Genomic DNA, 22,870 nt, shown 5'->3' with positions numbered 1-22,870 from the left:
TCCCCCTGAAATTTTGATCCAAACTACGTATTAGTTGAAATCCTTTTAATTTCTCATCTATTTTGTAGCGATTCTCCTCCAACTGTCGGAGCAAACACTTCAATCGAGCCACGAACATTCCAATAGTTTCTTTTTCATTAATTCTACTAGAAAAAAACTCCTCCCACAATCCGGCAACACCGGCTAAAGACGGAGGTTCAAAATTCAACTTCAATGACGTCCATACTGCATACGGATCGTCTAAATCGTCAATCAGTTGTTTTAACTCATCCTCTATGTTGAGGTAAATAATTGCCACTGCTTGGCCCCTCCGTTTCTTTATTTCTGCCGAAATACCTTCTTCTAATTTTGTTTGGGTTAATTCCCATAAATCTCTTTCTATCAACACCATTTTCATATTTTTCGACCATGTTGCCCAATTGCAGGAGTTAAGTTTCTTAATGTTTCGATAATCCCGTTCCATATTTCTGAAAATTTTTGCAAATTTGTCTCCAACGAAAAAGACATTCGACCGAGCTCTGCTACCACTTTGTTGGCATAATTAAAGTTAAGTTTAAAAATCCAAAGTTTAAGAGATTTAAACTAAGCCAACTTTAACTGGCCGTGTAATGTCAAGTTGGAGACAAGCAAAAAACATGTTTCAGAAAAATACATTTATTAAATATGACTAGAACTGTAATACAATATCCCCATAAAAGAACACCCCAAAATATCACAACAAAAGTGGTTCCAATAAGTAAAAGAAAAATGTCACCAATCTGTCGATGAAGTCAGTGGCCAGTCCGAAGGATTCACATCCAGGAGCACAAAAAGTCTTCCGGATCACACTTCAGGAACGCCCTTAGCAGGTAGGCAACGTTAGACAGTTCGAAGATTTGGCGAACATATCAGGTAGAATTTTCGGAACTCGCTTCCCCGGCAATATCAATTGGCCGGACACAACACAAGTGTTTCTTCACCTGGACTCATTCTAATTCCAGGACTTGGAAAATTCCACTACTTGAAAAGCAAGGTGAATATTCATCACCAGTTACATACCACCAAAAAACCTCCCGCTAGCACCGCGGGGAAAAACCCCCCACATGTGAGCCGAACTAGGCTTCACAATCAAAACAAAACTGGGGATCGTTGAGAAGAGTGAGAGAGTGTTGCCACTCGCCTCAATATATATGTTTCATCAGCCAATGAGATTCCATGCCTCGATGACGTCACCACACTAATTTCAACTGCCACTATCACTCATTTGTTTATTCCACTGCCGCGAATATTCGTACTCCTCTCCATGGCACGTGCGGACAACAAGTGGAATTAATTCGAATCAATCGGGTGAAAACTCAACTTTTCTGAATCAACACATCGAGACATGCAATCTTCAATGGTTTTAGTAAACAGTCGCCATTAATTATGGCGTGGGGGAATTGTCGATTGAAGTGTTACCGCCAACTAGTTGAATTCTACTTTTACCAGACTGGGCTTAAAGTAGGTAACAATTAACTTTAAAATATTTACTTTAAATTATCGGCTGTGGACCGAGAATAAAAATAAAATAATATTTTATGCCAACATGATGCAAATCGTATTGTATGGCAATTAATTAAATCCTGTTAGAGTATGAGTGACTACGCGGGAAACGCCGAACAACCGATTGGCGAAATTCCCTGCAGTTTGTAGTTGATACTGTCCGTTCTCGAAAGCTCACTTGACACGACTGCATTTAATGAAAAAAAAAGGTGTGATTAGGCCAGGGGTACCCACTTTTTCTCATTCTTTAGTTTAAAGCAGCGTTTCTTGATCTTTTTTTGAATCTCGGACCGGTAGAACTTCGTCAAAAAATTTCACGGACCGGTAGAAATTTTTATTTTTTTTTCACTAAAATAAACTAATCTGTTTTGTCCTTTTTAAAAAAACAAATGCCAGAAAGAAAACCCTTCTACTTAAAATAAACTTTAAAAAGTTAATTGTAAGATTTTTTTTTAATAACTTACACACTTTGAATGTAAAAATAAGCGCAGCTAATTTGTGTAAATTTTCATAAGTGAATAAATCTTATAGAGAAACCACAAAACGTATGCAAAGTAATGGATATATTAATGCATAAAATATCGTATAAAATTAGGAATAAAATTAAAATAAGGAAATTTTATTTTATTGGAAACGGGTATAATTCTTCGAAGATCAGGCAAATTTTTCTCGCGGGCCGGTGCCTGCGGAGAATTGCTGGTTTAAAATGCATTATTCATTTTTTCTTTCCTGCTATTTTTCTTGTAGACTGTACGCATAAGAGCAAAAGATAACTTCCAAAGTCACGCTAGTTTGAGCGTACAGCATACAGTAAACCAAAAGAATAACGGTATTATTTTTTTTGTAGTTTAATTCCTAGATTCCTTCTTTTATTGATAAAATACAATGCCAGCTGAAAAATATCGTCGGTCATTCTATTTAATCTTGCTGTCTTCTTAAAATAAATATGAAACTTCCAGATGAGCAATTTCGCAATTTTTTAACGCATGTCCGCTAATGGTGAGCAACGGGAACAGCGAGCAAAGGAAGTTTTATTGAGTGGGATTTTATTAAAAAGTGGCGGGAATCGCATAATCTGCAGACGATAAATTTAAAAAATGTGGTAATTGTATATTATTCCAGTTCGTTTTCTTTCTCGGTATTAATTTTTCTTTTGTAACAGATCGTCTGCGATCCAGGAGCGCAGACGATATTTTTCGTAGTTAGCTTGTTCGCGCCTTTGCGTGTTTAAGAGGACATTTTTTAGGCGCATCAAAGAATAAATTGATATTCTATTCGATTATAATTTGTGTGGGAGCGGATAATGGATAATTTTAGCGGATAATGGAGCGCTGGAGATAGCAGCCGCAATAATCTCAGTTTGGAGAGATTGCTTGTTCGTTGAAAATTATTCTTCAAGAAATTAAAATATGAAACGAGGACGTCCTGCAACGGGAGGTACCTCCCGAAATTGTGCGTATTATGTTAAAAAAATTTCGCTCTTCGAACGTTCGGCTCGCAAAATATTGTGAATTTCTTCAAGTCAGCAATTAACAACCCCGATAAAATCACTACCAACCACTTCATCATACAGTAACGCAAATGTTTCCCGTTTTGGAGGGCTCGGGAAATGCGGTAAAAGATAGTACATCAAATGACAGTGAGGCAGTTCGCGAAAGTATAACGATTTCGGAGCAGAAAATACTGGAAGTGAATCTGGAGCAACTTCAACTGATGATGATATTGAGATTGAGCCATCAAATAATGATTCAAGCATTGTATTTGAGAGTACAAATGGAAATAAGAAGCATGCAATAAATAAAAAGTGCATTGCAAATTATGAAAAGGTTGTATAGCTGGCTTTACTATAGTTATTCAGCTAAGGGTTTTTTTGTGCAAAATATGTTCATCTTTCATGAATGTTAGTGATTTGAAACAAACCTTGAGTAAATATTGGAGTTGATATCAAGAAAAGCTGTCACCCTATAGAGTTTTAAAAAAACATGAGTGCAGCAAAAATCACAGAGAGGCTGTCAATATACAAAAATCTAGTGCAAAAGAAGGAATTCCTCAAAAAAAATCGGAAAGTGAAGAGATTGGAAATGAAGTAAAAAAAAAAAAAAAATTGATCGGTAAGTTTATTCAAATTTTGTACTTATAATCATGAAGCAATAGCCCATTTTTGAGAATTTTGAATCTCTAGTTAGATTTTTGGGGGTAAATTTGGATGACAATGAAATGAAAAAACATTTGCTAACTTGTGGTAAGAATGCCACGTATTTTATCCCACATTTCAGTTCAAAACATTTATCTTTGAAAATACCAAAATTCCGTTGTTTTCAGGAAAATTCCTAAATTTTACTTTGATTATGCAATATATATTTAGTATTAATTTGTGTTGAGTTTCGAAATCCAATTCTAAAATAACTTTACTAAAAATAAAATTCTTTTATATGCTGTTTTTATATTTTTATTTCTTTCGAAGATCTTGATTTCCTTACATGCGCCATGGTAAATGAATTTTTTGCATTTTTGATGTTGACTGTACCTTGTTTAGTGGCAAACAAATAAAATTTCTTTATATATTTATTAACATCATTAAATTGCAAGTTTTAAACGAAATACCTACTCTGTAAGAACGTCAAATGTCAAAAAATTAAACGCTGAATGCTGGTGCAGTATTATTTTGGGTTTTAATTACTTTTAAGATTTTCAAACACATACATTCTTACGTGATATACCACCGCCAGCTCAGTCATTTCCAGCCGAAGACTGCAGTTTCGTGCTTATTAGCACTCATCAGCCCGGCATAGGAAAGTGACTGAGCTGGAGATGGAAAACCTCATAAGGAAGCCAAGAGTGCGAAACAAACTGGTAGCTAATATAGAATTAGCAGACCAGAACGAGTGACCGAAACAATGGTTCGGTTCAACTCGAAGATTGAACGCAAAACTGCCTTAGCCCTGGCTAATAGGCTGTAATTTACTGAATACATACATTCTTCTGTGTTAAGAAATATGTGATATCTTTGAGTCTGTTCATATTGTATTTATTGGGAGTTATCATTACGTTCATCAGCATGTGCAATTTTTCATTGATCTAAAAGTATTTGAGAGGGGCAAACAGTAAATCTGTTGTGAGACTTTCACCTTAAGAAAGTGTGCCTTGCATATGTATATTTGTAAAAAACAATAAATGTAATGTGTGTCAAATTACGAATAAAACGTTAAGGGTCTTACTTCCCCCCTCCCCCAGCGCATTTTCTCTAGACAGCTTTCAGGTATTCTTCAAGAACTTGCAATCACCCCTGAAACCTGTCTAATGCTTTTCTATAACGATACGACAGCTAAAAATGCTTTTATATAATCTTTTCCAAGAAAAAAATCACAAGAAGTTCTTTTTTACAAAAATAAAGAAAATTCACAAAAATATTTTGCTTTTTCACAAAAATGAAGAAAATTCACAAAAATCTTTTGCTTTTTCACAAAATGGGGACCCAAAAAAAAACCTGGATCGACCCCTGGCGGGATTGGGAATCCCGCGGGATTTGGACTCTCAATCCCGCGGGATTAATCCCACTAAATATCATGTGGGATCCCACATGGACATACCCTATACAAAATACTATGCTTCAAATATTTTTTCAGACTTAGGCCTCGTGGGAGTTAGTCCTACACTCTGAATTTATGCCGAAAATAAGTGAAAACATTGTAAAACAAGCCCCCTAGGAAATAAAGATCCGTTTTGTTGATTTTTTGAATATTTAAGGAGGTAATACTCCCCATGAGTCTCCCAACTTGCTCCAAGTGTTCATGCTTTTGAACTTTGCACCTTTCTAGCCCCTTTAGAAGAGTGTTAATGGCTAATATAATGCTCCCTTTCAATCCAAATAAAAATATGTCTGAAACTGTTGAAAACTGAAAAAAAAAAAATTGTTGGATGCCATTTCCAAAAAGTGGGACGTATAAAGGGGGGCGCATTGCCGTATTTTGGATTCAGGGGGCCATTTTACATAAGAGTCAGCTAGAATTATGTCAGAAGCATTCTGATTTTTTTTTTACTGAGCAGTTAAAAAAGGGGGGAATGGATAAGCTTGAGTTAAAATCAAAAAGTGGGGTAACGTCGTCCATCCTAGACATGAAATACATCAGAAGAAATAAGTATTAAGTAGCTTGAAAATAATAAAAAAGGGGGAATTTTTAAATATCCCATTACCAAAGATGTCTTAAAACAATTCAAGAATTTTTATTTGTTTTTGCTTGAGCAAAAAGTGGCAATAGATGTTTATTCATCTTTTTTTCCCCCTGCTAAATATTGCATGCAGATGATTGTAAATGTCAAATTTAAAATTAAATTTCACTTAATTAAAAATGCCTTAACCTAGGTTTACCTTAACCTAATTTTACCTTAAACCTAGTTTGGATGTTATGGCATATTTTTAATGCCTGATGTTCACATCATTAAATATATATATATTTAAAAAAAAAATGGCTGGTTTAAAAAAATCGTAAATTTCAAAGGAAAAAAAAACTTTTATAGCAAAGATATCTTATTGGATAAATAGTTTGAAGTTTTAATCCAACTTGCTAAATACAGCATAAAAAATTATTAAATTTTATGCAAGTTTTAAATGATCAACTAATAAAGCATTTTTTTCAAACTTGTAGATACATCTTCGCCCCTTCGAAAATTCAAGGTTTTCAGCATGTGATGGCCCAAGAATTTTAAGTTGAATTTTGATTTCATGTTGATAGTTATAAATGTGTTTGCCAATTGTTCCATATGTTTCAGATTGCAATTACTCATGTCTCTGTGTAAATTGCACATTAACAGACAATAGGTTTTTGATTTTACTCAACTGTGATAATGATGAAATTAATATTTTCTAAACTATCATACAAATCTAATGAAAACAAACTAATAAGGTTTCAATCTTTCTATTTTTATGCAAAACCTGTGAAAGAATTTCATGTCTTGTATAGTTTTGTATGTATATAAGGTAATTTACAATTAATATTCTTATCAAATAAATATTTTTATGAAATTTTGTAACAATTTAATTTTACATTTCTTAAATTATTATAGAATGTGCCAATTGAAGAACAAGGTGATTAGTTTCATAATTTGTTAATGAAATTCCCAAGATTTTTTAAACATAGAATATAATTAATACCAATGAGAAATCTTTTTTTTTCGACATTGAAAATTTCAATTTCATCCACATTGTTTATACTGCTGCATCATTGTTGATAAATAAAAATTTCAGCAATTTTTCGAATAGAATATTTCAGTTTTTAATTTGTGAACAAATATTTGTAAGAGAAAAATAAGATGATTCATATACATGTGTAATAAAATGTAACATAAGTGATACTGGTGCAAACTATTACCTTGGATATTGACTATTATATTAATATGATCTGTAAATCTGATTACATATATGCATGTACCATGTAAAAGTCACAGAAAAACAGCACAATATTATATACACAAGTGATCGTCTTAAATTACCCCCCCCCCCCCCCCGACTGAGTTACAAATGTCAAATCAAGAAGGAAAATTGAAAATCTCGTTAAAAGCCTTATACTATTAAAAATCAATTACAAGTATTTTATTTGTAAACAAATAGAAACTTGCAACAGATAAAATTTTAAAATCATTGCGTTTAATTTCCTTGTTGGCCGACAATGAATTTGGTTACCAATCGCTTGAATAAAGGCTTAGCTTTATCTAAAATCTGCTTTAAAAAAGCGTTATAATTCGAATTCTATGTAGCATGGAAGTTCCAAACACATTCTATCAGACGCAGAAAGAGACTCTTTATTTTGGTATATTTAAAAATTTTAAATGTTTTCACTACAAAAATTGCAAAAAACTTTGAGGTTTTTAATTAATATATTAGTTAATTAATGTCATCTGAAGACACAACCTAGCTAAGAACACTCTAGATCAACTCTCCTTTCAAACAATTTTTTTTTTCTGTTAACAAGCAGTGAACAACTATGTTTTCTTTAACAATAAGCGGATCAGTGTTTAAAATGTTAATTAGGTGTTTTGACAAGTTTGGGCCAAATATCACTTTAATAACTACTTTGTGATTAGCAAAAGAAAACATACTCCAGAGGTGTTTGTGATCTGAAATTTCCGAAACTTTTAGGCTGACAACACATCTAAAAACTGAAAAATTATTTTTTTTTTAATATTTTTCTTTTTAATGATTTTTGTATGCATATTAAAGAGTTTTTATGGGAAAAAGGGCCATAGGCGGATTTAGGCCGAAAATTTTGGGGGTGCAATAATTACAGGGATCTGGGGGGTGGACAAGGCAGAGGCGAAATCAGAGAATAATTTTAAGGCGAGGCGCACTTTTAAGTCGAAAAAACGTGATGCAAACCATATTTAGTAAGATTAGGGGATCAGTAGTCATTTTAAACTGTAGAAAAAGTCTCAGACGAAAGTCGATGTTGTTAGAAGCAAAGGGCGAATCCAGCTTCTGGTTTGGAAGGAGATTCATGAACCAGAAAAAATTTGCAATAGTAGTTTTGAAACATAGTTTTAGTTTTTGATGATATTTTAGGGGCAAGAAAGGTACGTGGGGTTCCTAGGCTATTTAATTGAAGTCTTATAAATATGATTATAGTGCATTTATAGTTAGGGTTAGGAATGAGACTCATGGACTGTCCCCAATCGATTTTTTGAAAAACAGATAAAAATATGTAACCCCCCTCCCCCCACTAAATCTTTAACTTTTTATAATTGAAGTCAAAAAATGCTATGGTGGACATTCTTTGATGCTGTTACCGGACAGAGTGTTCTGGAGCTCTCCACTGGAAAATTTTCGAAATTGAAGTCCTAAAAATGAAGTTCTTATGCAGTACATCATGGTATTAAAAAAAGGATTTCAAAGGCTACTGTCCCAAAAAATTCTCTCACTTAAACATTACAAAATAGTAGTTTTCAAAACCAAATTATTAAGTCTTTGATGATATTAGAGAAAGGGAGTCGGAGGCCCTTGTTCGAATATTTTCCAAAATTAAAGTCATAAACACATGAGTGTGAGACCATATTTGGTAATGTTACGGACACTAGTTTTTTAAAACTGAAGCTCAAAAAACGCAATTTTAAATTATTTTCGATGTTTTTAGGTGATTAGAGGATCTTCCTTGGAAATTTTGCGAAAGTGAAGCCCAAGAAACGAAATTTGAGATACTCTGTAATAACTTTGGCTGAAGAGAGGGCTTCGGAGAAGAAACATTTTGAGGACTAATAGAAAGAATGAAAATGAAATAGAAAAAAAGGGGGGGGGGGATACGAAAGAAAGAGGATTGTGTGAGGGGGGGGGGAGGCACACAATTTGCCACGAATAATCTGGAGCTGTTGAAAACTTTAAATGTCAATATTTCTTTTTTAAAAGAAATTAAGGTATTTTTCCAACATTATTTTTTTCTTCTTAAAATAACTGCGTTTTCCCAAAATGAGATCTTTCTTCTCTTCAGTAATAAAGAATATTTTTTTTAAAAAAACATCAACTCAGCATTTCATGGAGAGGGTCACCAGTATTGTACCCCCTTCCCCCTGAATGCACCACTGCAGCAAGAAGTCTGGGAGTCCTCCTTCAAAAAATGTTGAAAATTTACCTTAAAAATGTCGGTTTTTTGTAGATTTCGAAGTAGATTTTATTGATCAAGTTTGTTGCAATAGTCATGTTTTTTTTTGGACCTGATTAGCCACAGTTGTTTTGAAATAGAAGAATTTGTATTGATATACGAATAAATACCCAATACAGAACATACAATCATTCTATACAATAACACAGCACTGAACAATAAATTATTTGAGAAATATCTTTATTGCATGAAATTATTTATTGCGCTTTTTTTTTCAAATGGATAAAATTAATTTAATTTTTAATATGATCACAGTTATACTTTTCTCACACGAGTGACGTCTGGTGATACACTGCATTTGTTTCAAGTAAATTTACTACTATAGCAGATATGAAAAAAAAATTCCCCAACTACATTTCTAGGTGAAATATACTAAATTAATTTTTTTCAAAACCTAACCAAAAATTTTGGGTATGCGGAGCACCTCTGGCACCCCCGTAAATAAGCCTATGAAAATGGCGGGAGGGGGGGGGGGCAAGCTTCTTCATTGTTTCCGAAAATTTCATATCTTCAGAAAATTTTACTTTGAGTCCTATCATTTCTGGCATACTCTATACTCAGATGTTCTATTCATCGTTCAGATGAAAAAAAAACTTAACATGGTGATCTGCTTCAAGGCTGTTTTTCATTTTGCAAGTTAAAATCTTTTAGGACTTACATCAATGTGGGATCCATCTCCTGTGATAAAGGTAGACAATACTGATAAGGAATATGAAATCTTAGGTTGCATATGTGATTTATGTTCTGTCCGCTACATCTTCAAAAGAAAAAAAAGGCAGTTATGGGACTGCCGACAGAAGTGAAAATTTTAAAATAAAAAAGAAATTTGGTATGCTTGAATGGGCACGTATGTGTGTGTGGTGTGAGTTTAGTTTTCATTCAAAATTAATTATAGCATCAAAAATTTAAGTTTTATAATTAGTAGATTCAAAATATCAACACAGTCTAATTTTTACTTTTAACAGCAATGCGAGCATCGATTACATACACTTGTTGGTCTATTTCAGTTTGTTTATAAAGTCAATATTGATACAAATATTGGAAATATTTGAAAATAAATTCTTAGTTTGCATTATTTAGTTTTCCATGCATAAAAATAATAAACAATACTCATACTGAACTTTCTATGCAATCACTTTACTGCATACTCTTTAGCTGACTTGTCGAAAAGAGCCGATATGCCTCGATTTTGAACAGCATGCCAGGAAATACGAATTTTGAGGCATGCCAGATAATTTGCGGCTCATTTCGGGGAAAAAAAAAAAAAAGATTTAAAATTAAAAAATTTAAAAAATGCATTTTTTTTAGAATCCCAAATATATTATTGATAGTCAATATCATGAATTTTTTATGCTATGATCATCATCATTATTATATTCCAAAACTGACACTATAGGCTTATGATAACCTAAATAGGAAATAAAAACTTTGATTCGATGGACATCGTTAAATTAAATTCTCCATTTAAAAACTCAATTAATGGTAGATTTTTATCATCTGCAAAGTTGATGTTGAAATCCCCACTCAAAATCATTGGCAAAATAACAAAACTCTTCCCAATTTTATCTTGAAGTAATGCAAAAGCGTCTTTAGAATAAATAAATTTTCATACAGAAATTCACGTATTGCGCTTGAAGACTTATCCGGTGAAATGTAAACTGCAACCATAACAATTAGCTGTCCATTTTCAGAGTGGCAACGGCAAACACAATATATCACTGATATCAGAAACATTGTTTTTTCTCATCTCATAAAATACCCAGTGCCTAAAGAAGTTTCACTTCAGAACTATTATGTGAGGGCAGAAATCGAACTCTTGATGGGCAGTTTGTTCGTTTCTTGAGAGTGATGTACTGCTGATCGTGCCACTAAGCCTCGTCATCTGAATGAAAAATTTGCACGTAAACTAAAGGAGTAGAGAGAAGCTGCCCATGCATTGTATTCCAGGTGTTGGTAAGGTGACGGTTTTTCGGTGTCCTGAAATGGATGGTTTTTTTCCCACTTCAAAAGTGCTCAACGTGCTTAAAGAATTTTCCACTTAAAAAAAAAAACTCGAAACGGAATTCAGCCCCTGGCATTCATGAAGACGCTTTTAAATTATGCTTTTTGCAATTGCTAATTGTGATAAGACCCTACTTGTTGGGTTTCTTGTTTTGGCAAATGGGATGAAAATAGAGGACAAATTTGCATTTGCCATCATATGACTGATGATTTTCTAAAAAAGGTAATACGAGGCAAATCCATAAAAAAATTAATAATTAGGATGCAGACATGGTTTTTATATCCAATTTGCACTCGTACACTTATCATAAAGATTATACAGGGCAGTTAAAATTAAACTGATAGTGCTCAGAGGACGGATTCAAATGAGACTTCACGGATATACTATGCAGATCATGCCTGGTGGAACTTTAATATGTAAAAAATCAATGAATAATGCCATTTTTAATTTTTTTGCACTACTAGAAAGTTGCCTGTCAAAGTATGACAGGTGAAAATTGCTCTTCTACATTTTAACAAAGCAATTACCTGTTTAATGATATTTTGATAGTTGAAATTATAACCCTAACTCCAGTGGATAGCGTTCGTTCATAGTTGATCGCTTAAGTTAGTTTTAAAACTAAACACGTTTGTTTTCGACGGTAATTTTTTCCGGATGACTGAAGGTCTTGCTATGGGAAACCCTTTGAGTCCAATTCTAAGTGATTTGTACATGCACTATTTCGAACTTAAATTATTTAAAATTATGCAATTTGATTTTTACGTCGGGTACGTTGACATTTTTGTGCTTTTGGACTCGTCTGTCAGTGACCTTGATAACCTTTTATCCATCCTAAATACTATTGACCCACATATTCAATTTACGGTTGAATTGGAATCTGGTAATCATCTTTCTTTTCTTGGATGTGTCCATCACTCGTCATGACAATACGTTTACAACTACTGTTTTACGTAAACCCTTTGCTGTTTCTCTTCCCCCCACAAGTTATCCGTTCATCCTCCTAAACAAAAATTGGCTGCTTTTAGATCTTTTATTTACCGTGCTCTGGCCATCTGTTCAAATTCCAATTTACTTTCATTAGAACTGAATTACCTACGAAGTATTGCGTTGGATCGGGGATTCACATTAGATATTATTGATACCATTTATAAGAAGCTATGTAGCTCAACTAACAAAAATCAAACACATGCTCCTGTGAACTATTCGAGTTCCGTTGTCTTACCCTTTTTTCCTAAAATCAGCCTACAAATTGCCAAAATCTTAAAAAAGTTTCATTTTTCCGTCACTTTTTCTCCTGTTAATAAATTAAAATTTTCACAGCTTAAACACCCTGTTCAGAACCTTGACAGATGGGGCATTTACAGTGTTTCCTGCCAGTGCAAATTGGCCTACATTGGGCAAACTCGACGATCCCTCAAATTCTGGATAAAAGAACACGAAAATTACGTCAAAAAACAGGATCTCAAACGCTCCTCTATTGCTCAACATTGTTGGTCCTGCGGTCATAATTTTATTTTTTCTTCCGCCAAAGTTATTCACGAGTGTTCGTCCATTCATGATTTAGATTTTTGGGAGTCATATTACATATGGAAAAATGCTAATTTAATCGTCAATGATTTGTCTAGCACTCCCCCTTTTCCTAATGTTTGGAAGTCTTATTTGATTTATTTTTTGTCCGTGACGTTTCTCCTGAGTGCAACTGTCCTTTTGAGTTCTGACGTAACCTTGACGTCATCGTTTCCGGTACTGCTCTCATATCTTTTACAACTCGTCTCTCATTCCATTGTTCGCCTCGACTGTGTTTTAGTCGGGTGAACCTGTCTTCGTTTTTAATGCACTGATGATGGCACTTGTATTTTAGAGTGCCGAAACAGCTGTTTGCTGGTTTTTTAACCTTTTTTCATTCTCAATTTGTACTTATACACGTTGTCATATTTTATTCACTATGCAGTACAAAGTTTGACTACTTTTTATGTATTGTGCTCTATGCTTGCTTACAACCATATCGTTGCCAGTACATGTGAGTAAAGATGGAAATTAAATATTGTGGTCATATTACGACAAAGTACAAAATGTTTTAATAAAATTTTAAATGAAAATGATTTTTTATTATGATGAATAGTTAAAAATAACATGATTGTACAATTATAGCTGATAAAAGACAATACAGTATTTATCTAATGATTGGAATGATAGCCACTGCAGTTGTCAGCTATAGTAACCACCATTATTATAAAGATGACTTTCACTTTCCTCATCACTTTCGATTGTGTCTGCACAATCTTCAGAATTGTAGTCTAATAATTCTTGATCTGTAAAATGGTGGCCCGTCTCTATATAGTTAGCAAATCTGAAATAATAATAGTGTGAGTAACAATTCAAATCAACACATTTAATCCTGACAGCAGAAGTAATGTCTACACTAAAGAGCCAAAACATTATGACCATCACTAACTTTTTCGAGCACTTTCTTTTGCGAATTATGGGAAAGGGTAACAATCTCAGTGAATTTGATAGAGGGCAGATTGCGATGGCCCGAAAACTCGAAACGAGTGTCTCAGAAAATGCAAGACTGGAAAAAGAACGATGAAACCAACAGTAGGCGTAAAGGTGTTGGACAGCTACGCAGCATCAAAGATAAGGGACGTCAGAGACTAGGCCACTTGGTAAAGCAAAATGGGGGCAGATAGTTGATCAACTGACAGCTCAATGCAAGGCATTTGCGAGTGTAAGTGTTTCCAAACTCACAGTTCAGCAGACACTGTTGGATATGGGACTGCGCAGCAGACGCCCCACTCGTTTGCCGCTATTGACCAACCGTTATCTCCAACTATGCCTATAGTGGGCCCGAGAACACCGAGACTGGTTTTTGGAGAACTGGAAGAGAGAATTGTCCGGTCCAACGAATCGTCAGGTCATGTCAGGGTTCGCTGTCTTACAGGTGAGCACTTGCTCCTTGTATTGTTAGTCGTTAACAGGCTGTTGGTGGCGTTATTATGGTTCAAAGGACTTTTCCTGGCAGGCTCTGGGACCCTCAGTTGTGGTAGAACATACCATGAAGGCCGTGGACTATCTGAACATTGTGGCAAATCAGGTGCACCCGTACATGGCGTCGGTTTTCCTAACTGGAAATAGCATCTTCCCAACAGGACAATGCCCAATGTCAGAAGACTATAACAGGCTGGAGTGAACCCAGCAGCATGATGAAGTATTCCAATTAATGCCCTGTCTACCAAATTCAACGGATTTAAATCCTATTGAGCATATTCGGGATTTCATGCAAAGGTAGCTCAGAGCTAAAACACTCCCATGTCAAGAAATCTTAACTTTGTGAGACTGTTGCATTAACATTTGGTACAATCTTGTCGCCAGACGTCTAGCAAGAGCTTGCGTCATGCATTTCAAAGCGAGTCGCAGCTGTGTGCAGGCCAAAGGTGGCACAAAGCGTTATTGACTGGGTGATCATAATGTTTTGGCTCATGAGTGTATATTTGATACTCTATCTTGCCTAAAATTCGTGCCTCAACTTGCAAATATAGTTTACATTACTGGTGCAGGTGGTGAATCATTAAACTTTCATAGTTTAAGAAGACAATTTTTTAAGTAGTCAGGATTAATTTAAAATATGAAAACTAACCAGTAAATACGAGGGTCAGCCAAAAAGTTAGTTGCCCTAGTTGAGAAATTAAAACAGGTTTAAAAAAAATTTCAACTACTTAATTTGTAGTTAAAAGCTACATTCAAAATGTACCTTCAGCGTAATTATCTTAATTATTTAAGCATTTGTCGAGGCATGGTACAAGTTTTTTTGATACCTTTTGCAAAGAAATCACATCTAATGCCTGACAACCATTTTTGAGATGCAGTTTTTGTGTCATCATCTGAATGGTATTATCCCTTTTTTAAGGGACCTAAGTTCTTCTTCATGAGACCAAAAACATGAAAAACACTAGGAGAAAGTTCTGTGCTATAAGATCTCACACTTCTGGTCCAAGCTTTTTCGGAAGGCTGTGAGTTTGTTTTGCTGCATGGGGTCATGCACAGACCCTCCCCCATGCTTGGGCAGGAGGGCGCTGTGCCCAACTTGCCCTTTGATTCTTAGAACGCGTTCAACTTGCTGTTTTCCGTAAAATAGCACCCTGATTGCCTTTTTGTTCATGAACTGGCACCCTTTTAACTAAACATTCTTAGTAGGAAAAGGAAGGGAGTCATTGTCCCCTCGCATTGTTTTCCTACAATGTTTTTCTTCCAAGTAAAAATAGCGAACATCCGCCCCTCTCCCTCTCCTCCCAGCTTGGATTGCCATAGAGCTGACTAAGAAACGCATGCCCGCCATCATCAGTTACCACAAGGGATAAAAAAAGGCCTGGGCATTATAGAGACTAAATAATGTTCTTCCAAGGGCTTTTCACTTTGGGAACACTACTGATAAGCCACTGCTGAATTCCCACTCACTTCCTTACCTCAGGGTTTGCATCACTTCTTATTCAATAATTTACACTAGTATCCAACAAAGAATACTGGCTGTCATCTTCCTCCTTATCGCTTCATGACAAAGGAAGTGTTTCTTTGTCCAGTTGACATATGTTTTAAGATAATTCTAAGTCTTCTCTTCCAGCCGGATAAACATTAAGGTAACCCTGCATTTTATAATCTTTCATTCAAATTTAAGTTTTTAATAGTACTTTTACATTTTGAATTGGAATTAAGCAGGTACAGTAGAACGTCCACCAGTCAGAAGTCCACCGACCTAAAATCCGCCAAGGTCCAAAATCCGCGTCATTGTTTTCCTTTTTTGCGTTGCCAAATTATTTTTTAATTTTAACTTTATTTCAGTCTGTAATAATCTAAATTGATATTATTTGCTGAAACGGTTGTTTTCGCGCATAATTCATGGATCATACATTCTGTTTTATCGTTATGCATTATACGCACACCAAGCATTTTTTGGTCTGAAAAATAAGTTTGCATTTTTGCTTAATACATGTCATATTGTGTGCTACTGAAGAAATAATAAGAAACATTGAAAACCGAAAGCAGATGCTAAAAGATTTCTGCAGATTTACAGCAAAATAGTAATATTTTGCATGACATGTAGCATCAAGCAAACGCAAAAATATAAAGCATTCAGCGTGTAAAAGCCAAATGTGGATGATTTTGGACATTTAAATTGAAAACAAATGACTTAACTATTGAAAATAAATACCAAGTGCTTTCAAACTAGCACTGTTTATTGGTTTTTGTTTCCTTACAGCTAGTAACAGCTGAAAGAATCCATTATCATATTTTTAAAAATTTTTATAAACTATTCAATTGTCCTAGGAAGAAATTCATGAATGTTTCGAAGTCTTTATTATTGCAATAGTAAGACATTTGATACGAGGAATAACAGTATACAGTCAACTCGTGATAACTCAAAGTCCCATAACTCAAATATTGCTATAACTCGAAAGTTTTTATCTAGCCCCAACCCCTTTGTCTTTAATTCCATGTTAATTATTCTCAATATCTCAAAGTTAACTTCCATTAACTTGAAGTTTTTTCAAAGATGACTCAAGATTTATTTCAAAAAAAAAAAAAAAAAAAAAAGAAAAAGAATGAAAGAAACAAGTGGCTATGATAAAAAAATTAATTCACCTTCACTTGCAATTAATTCACAGTAGACTTCTAAAGCAAGAAGAGCACCTGTTGAGCCAATGTGCGATAAAGGAGTTACATGTGGGAAATGAGTTAGCATGTTTTCTTTTGTTGTACTGTACTGCTTACACTTTGACAGGTTGCTGAACAACGAATTTGCTTTTAAGCTGTCAAGTCAACTGATTGTACCTTTATTTAAAGGCGGACCTAAGTCAAGGCGCATTCCCTTTCATTCTTTAGCTTGATCATTTGCTGATAAGTTCCTGAGAGTCAATGAGTTTTCTTTACTATTAAAGATGTCAAAACAAATACACTCTGTCAAAGATATTAAAAGAAAAAGAGGAACTTCTAAAGCGACAGAATCCATGAATCCGAATTTGGAACGAATGAAGATGTGTACCTTTCCTGTAGTAGAATCAGCTCTATTCATAGGTTCCAGCAGTATTGAATCAAAACCATGTTTTTGATTTTTCTCTCTCAATATTTTTTATTAAACTGTGCAGATTGTGCTTAAAAACTTTTAAGTTCTGTAATTTTGTCTGTTATATGTACATATTAATTAAAATATTCGATGGCTTTAAATATTAAAATGTTAAAAACCTAAACTAGTGTTAAGTCGAACTTCCGTTAAGTCAAAGTTTTTCGTCAGTCCCTTTAGATTCAAGTTATCGCGAATTGACTATATCCACAAATGCTTTGAAGCGATAACATTGCCAACACATTCTAAAAGTTAAAAAAAAAACATAAAAAATAAAAAAACCTTTAAAAACTTTACGGCCGAACCTGTCAATTAGTATTCAGATATCATTTTTGATTTTTATTGTAGAGGGGGAAAGTATGAAAATATTTTTTTTTTTTTTTTTTTTTTTTTTTTCACAGATTTAACCATAAAACTTCTGAATATCTTGAACTATTTTGAGAATGATGGTTTCACAATTCAATTTATTGTGCAAATTACTTTATGCTATTCACCTCTTCCATTAAACACTTTTAGATCATAAGTATACACTTTTGTTAAATAAGCACTGGAAAACATTTTCTGTAATGGAAAATGATGAAGTTCAAAAGCAAGAAAATTGGTTAATTAAGCATAGCTACCTCACAGGATCTTTTAATCTACTAACAGTTTTCCAAACATTGCAATCTGGGCTGCTACAATACTTTTTTAAATTTTCCAGAGCCTTTTCAGTTTCAATGCGACCTTGCTCCAAATATTCCAATTCAGTGAGAAGTCTTACTTTAGGAGGGAAGAAACGATACCTAAAGGAAATACCATATCAATAAAGAATAGCAATTTCAGATTATGTAAACTACTTTGTTTCTCAGAAATTGGTAACGAATAAATTAACTTACTTATCAAGAACTCAATTTTTCTCATAATTATGTATCAATACAGCACTTTTAGATTTTAATATGAAAATTATCTAAAAGAGGAGTTTAGAACTAAAACAATCAAATAATTTTTTACACAACCATTATGTACCTTAATATAAAGTATCAACTTAAAAAAACAGTGAAAAAAATATTTTGTGTTTGAAAAGTTATGATTTGTACACACCTTCAAAACATTGTATTAACATTCAGGAGAATAATTCTGATAATGATGGAGATAAAGAGGAAAGAGTAAAAACCTATGCTGACAATGTCTAAACCAGAATTATATTTTTTAAATTTTAATCAGCTGTTGAGCTGACTAGTACAAAATCCTATGATAGAAAAATTAATATATAACACACAAAAATTAAGAGCAAAACTGGAGATGCCATTCTCATTGTGAAGCTTCCAATAGTAATCTTAACAGTTCTCAGTGCTTATGTGCCTTGTTTCTTAATGCCCGATTTAAAAAAAACTCAAAAAAAGTTCGTAGTTCTAGCTTGGTTACCGAATTTTGGGTGAAATAAGATCCTCCGCTGGATTATCTTTAGGTTTTCTTATCAAGACTGCTTTAAAAGCTAAAAGTGTCACACTGTTTAAACATGGTGAATCAAAGCAAATGCTAGCAAGCCGGCTGCACTTCCGTCCCCTTGCAGACGTTAGCGAAACAAAAGGTGCAAATTAAACAGTCTTGCGTCATCCACTCCGAAGCTCATCGATGACATATGCAACGCTCGTCTGATAAGAACTGCATGCTGCTCAATTGCTGTAGAGCCGCTATATATACAGGCCGGCGCATCAGCTTAAGTTTAGCCATTTTGGATCAGATTTTTCATTGTTGCGGAGCTAGGGTTACCAAAACAAAGTTTCTCACCAAATTGGCCAAAAATGATATTTAAACAATTTGTGTGCCGCTAATAATTGCTCGCAGTGAAAATTCTCCAAACGCGCCAGAAAAGACAACCACTCAAACACGTGCTCCGATCCAAAGTGGCAGAGCTTAAGCTGATGCGTTGGCTCGTATATATAGAGGGGCCTTAGATCGTGAGAGAAACATCATTTGCAATAAAAATTGCTGCGGATTATACAACGGTTCTTTTCTACTTGGGGGGAAAAAGAGCACTGCGGATAATAAGCCACCACAGATTATATACAGGAAAATACGGTAATGTGGTTGTTTTAGATTGTCAAAACAAAATCCTGTTACAATTATTTGAAGCCAAGTTCTGAAACATTCAATGTTACAATTTATATCAGCAAATACTGTCTACAATGTTTTACTGAATAGTAAAAAGTAAGTATAGAACAATGAAATAAAGTTCATAGTAGATCATTAAAAAACTGAAACTGCCTATGTGAAAAAAATAACTATCAATAAATTGCATAACTAAGTGCTATATTAATTACTTTGTTTTTCATTTTGTCAAAAAATTGCTGAAGAAAAATTATGATATGACAACAAAAAAGTTTGGCAGGTCATACTGCAAGTGTACTGAAAAATTTGGACCATAAGATTGGTACACACTTTCTTAAACCAAAATTAAAACTAAATTTTAGCCACTTTTTTCCATGACTTTGTACTTACCATATGAACTGCAGCTTTGAAACATAGCGTGTTGGAATGAAGTGTGCGGTGAGTAATAGTATGGATAATGCTGTAGTTATTTCACGATATTCTGAGCTGAAGAAAATTAAAAGAAGTGCAATAACCTGAGAAATATAAATAACAATGTTAAAATTGTAGAATTTTACTGAAAAATCATTTTAATAATTATCATTAATATAATCATTAAATAGTTTGTTGCGAACCAAAGGAAAAAAAAAACTTTTTATACAGGTAAGTTTTAACAATGTTGGCAGTTTTAATGTGATTCAATGGTTAACTCTCTAAATATGACCAAATTGAACCCAAATTTGAAAAAAAAACGCCAAATTTGTCTCCAAGTTAGCAACAAAACTTGGCGATATATTGCCAAGTTATAACACAACTTGAGTTTGCATTGAAATTAACAATGATTTTACTCCAAAAAGGTTTAAAAAACCCCCTTTGGGACGTCCAAATGCAACCAAAGGAAAAGGTGCACAACTAGACCCCACTAGGAATCTACGTACCAAATTGCAACTTTCTAGGACATACCGTTTTCGAGGTATGCGAGATACATACGTACGTGACGAGAAAACTCATTGTAATTAACTCGGGAATCGTAAAAATGGATACTTCGGGTGTCTATACGTTCTTAGGCATATATCCACGTCTGGTCAAGTTGAAAAAATAAGCTGATGTGTGCATCACATGAGTTCTTTTTACACCAATTTAATGTTATTTCCCCATTATTGCAATTTTAATGTCATTCAATAATTAACTCTCTAAATATCACCAACAGTGGTCAAATTAAAACCAGAGAAAAAAAAAAAAAACACCACTTGGCGACCAAAAGACTGGCGATATATCGCCAAGTGTCCACCAAATTATAACAACACTTGAGTTTGCATTAAAATTAACAATGATCCCCCCCCCCCCCAAAAAAAAAGGTGCAAAAGACCCCTTTAGAAACACTTGAATGCAACCAAAAGGGGAGGTGCACAACTAGACCCCACTAGGAGTCTACGTACCACTCGAGTTATGCGACATACATACGCACATACATACGTACATACAGACGTCATGAGAAAACTTGTAATTAACTTGGGAAACGTCAAAATGGATGTTTCGGGCGCCTATACGCTCTTTTGGGTGAAAATTTTTTTGCGAATGCAATACTTCATTTTTTATAAAAGGAAATAATAATAGTTTGTCGTCTTTTTACAAGGTTTTACTTTTTAGCAAAGTAATACAATACAGTGAAACACCGTTTATACGTTTCTCTTTAATATGAGTCTAATACATATTAACGTATACCATTTATACACTGCTTGACAATTGCTAAGAAACAAGTGATTTATGCAAATTCGTACCTCAACCAGCTGGCCAATGGAAACAAATTAAAGTTCAGATGGCATGGTAGATCAAGACTCGTTATCTGCATAAAAGACAGTGCATACACGCTCAAGATTCTTACGAAAATTCACGCTGTTTGGTTTTTAACAAAATTAGTGCGGATGTTATGTTCTCTGAAATTCTGTTTGGTTCTTGACATATTTAAGAGTAAAATATCAGCAAGACATCATTTGAGTACCTACGATCATGGACGAGCGGTTGGACGACTGGAAGCAGGTCAAAGTGTCACCACTGTGGTTGCTGTAATGGGTGTATCAAAAAGTGCCATCTCCGGATTAAAGAAGGCCGCTGAAGGTGGAAATGTTTTTCAAAAGCATGCCGGGGTCGTGGTAGGAACACCACACCTTCAGAGGATTGCTATGAAGCCCTCGTGGTAAAAACAGGAACAGAAATTTTACTCCTGGACAGATAGCTGCAAATCTTACAACTGCTATTGGTACGCATGTTTCTGCAAGAACCATCTCACGCCGAGTAAATAATGTTGGTTTGTACACACGGAAGCCCGTATGTTGCATCCAAGTTCAACCACGCCATCGTCGAGAGAGATTACTTTGGTGTAAGGAACATGTCGGTTGAGATCGTCAAAAATGGTCTAGAGTGATGTTCTCTGACGAATCTCGTTTCAGTGTGACAAGTGATTCTCATCACCAACTACTGTGGACAGAGCGTGGAACATGTTATGCACAAAAATTTGCGCACGTGATCGGTACGGCCCAGGCGTCATGGTGTGAGCGAGTTTTATGCACAATGGCAGAACACCGCTTCACATTTTTGAACAAGAAAGCGTTACGTCGCAAATGTATTGCAGAGAAGTTATGCTGGACCATGTTTGTCTTTTTAGGGGGGCTGCAGGTCCAGACTTTCTCTTAATGGACGACGATACACGGCCACACAGGAGCATTGAATTGTCAGACACACTGTAAAGTGAAAACATTCGCTGTATGCAATGGCCTTAAGGTACTCATGTCTCCTTCATTCTGACCTAGGTAATTTTTTTTGTGGTTGTTTGAAAATCATCTAAGTAGGATTTTTTTTTTAATTTTTAAGTTTGTACTTCATTGATGCAGTAATATCTGTATTATTTTGTACTTATAATAAAGGCACATCATCCCTACTAACTATATATTTTGTTCTGTTTCTTTAATCATTATGTATTCTTAATTATTCCAAAAAACGTAATTGTTCCTTAGCAATTGTCAAGCCAGGCCCGTGTCCAGGATTCCATAAAGGGAGGGGTTTTTGCAGGCCTGTCATTTGAAAATATTTTTTTTTTCGGGGGGGGGGGGCAAAACATTTGTTTCATGGTCACAATGAGGGGCTTAGCGGTTCAGAGGGCAGGGGAGGGAATGGCTCAAATTGGCAGAAGATTAGATTTTAAGTAATATACTACCTATTCTATTAATATATTTTATACACAGCAGAACCTCGTTTATCCAGCCCCCGTTTATCCGGATCAAATTTGTAGAAAAATATATTTACGTAAATAATCATTTAAAATTATGATTTCAAGAACGGAAGTTTAAATACTCCAAATACTCGGTTTCATTTCGATTAAGCATACTACTCCTGCAAAGGACGTACAATAAAGTATAGTACTAATTTAGCAAACAATATGATATACTTTGGATGTCAGCCCAGTGCTATTGCAGCTGAATTATAACTGAAGAAGTAATTGAGGAAAAACGGTATGAT

The 22,870-nt window shown here is 34.5% G+C and overlaps 3 protein-coding genes across 5 annotated transcripts in view; 2 read left to right on the top strand and 1 right to left on the bottom strand.

Annotated features, from left to right (window-relative positions):
- The window catches only part of LOC129224108 (maspardin-like), a 37,060-nt gene extending 30,475 nt beyond the window's left edge, over positions 1-6,585 (top strand). Inside the window, exon 9 of one of the 2 annotated variants that reach the window (XM_054858517.1) lies at positions 6,168-6,585. In XM_054858517.1, coding sequence (XP_054714492.1) covers positions 6,168-6,233 — 66 coding nt within the window. In that variant the 3' untranslated portion in view covers positions 6,234-6,585. The remainder of the gene's footprint in view (positions 1-6,167) is intronic. The other variant, XM_054858516.1, reaches the window with a different exon arrangement.
- Positions 1-22,870, top strand: part of LOC129224105 (regulator of nonsense transcripts 1-like) — a 368,488-nt gene that overhangs the window by 201,132 nt on the left and 144,486 nt on the right. The gene's annotated exons all lie outside the window — the stretch shown is intronic.
- LOC129224107 (nuclear envelope integral membrane protein-like) overlaps positions 13,293-22,870 on the bottom strand; it is a 36,155-nt gene continuing 26,577 nt past the window's right edge. For both annotated transcript variants that reach the window (XM_054858514.1, XM_054858515.1), the window contains exons 7-9: positions 19,766-19,890; positions 17,905-18,066; positions 13,293-13,519 (exon numbers count right to left, since the gene is read on the bottom strand). In XM_054858514.1, coding sequence (XP_054714489.1) covers positions 13,378-13,519; positions 17,905-18,066; positions 19,766-19,890 — 429 coding nt within the window. In that variant the 3' untranslated portion in view covers positions 13,293-13,377. The remainder of the gene's footprint in view (positions 13,520-17,904; positions 18,067-19,765; positions 19,891-22,870) is intronic.

Source organism: Uloborus diversus, chromosome 6 (assembly GCF_026930045.1).
Source record: "Uloborus diversus isolate 005 chromosome 6, Udiv.v.3.1, whole genome shotgun sequence".
Classification (NCBI taxonomy): domain Eukaryota; kingdom Metazoa; phylum Arthropoda; class Arachnida; order Araneae; family Uloboridae; genus Uloborus; species Uloborus diversus.
This window is presented reverse-complemented; position numbering and strand designations above follow the sequence as displayed.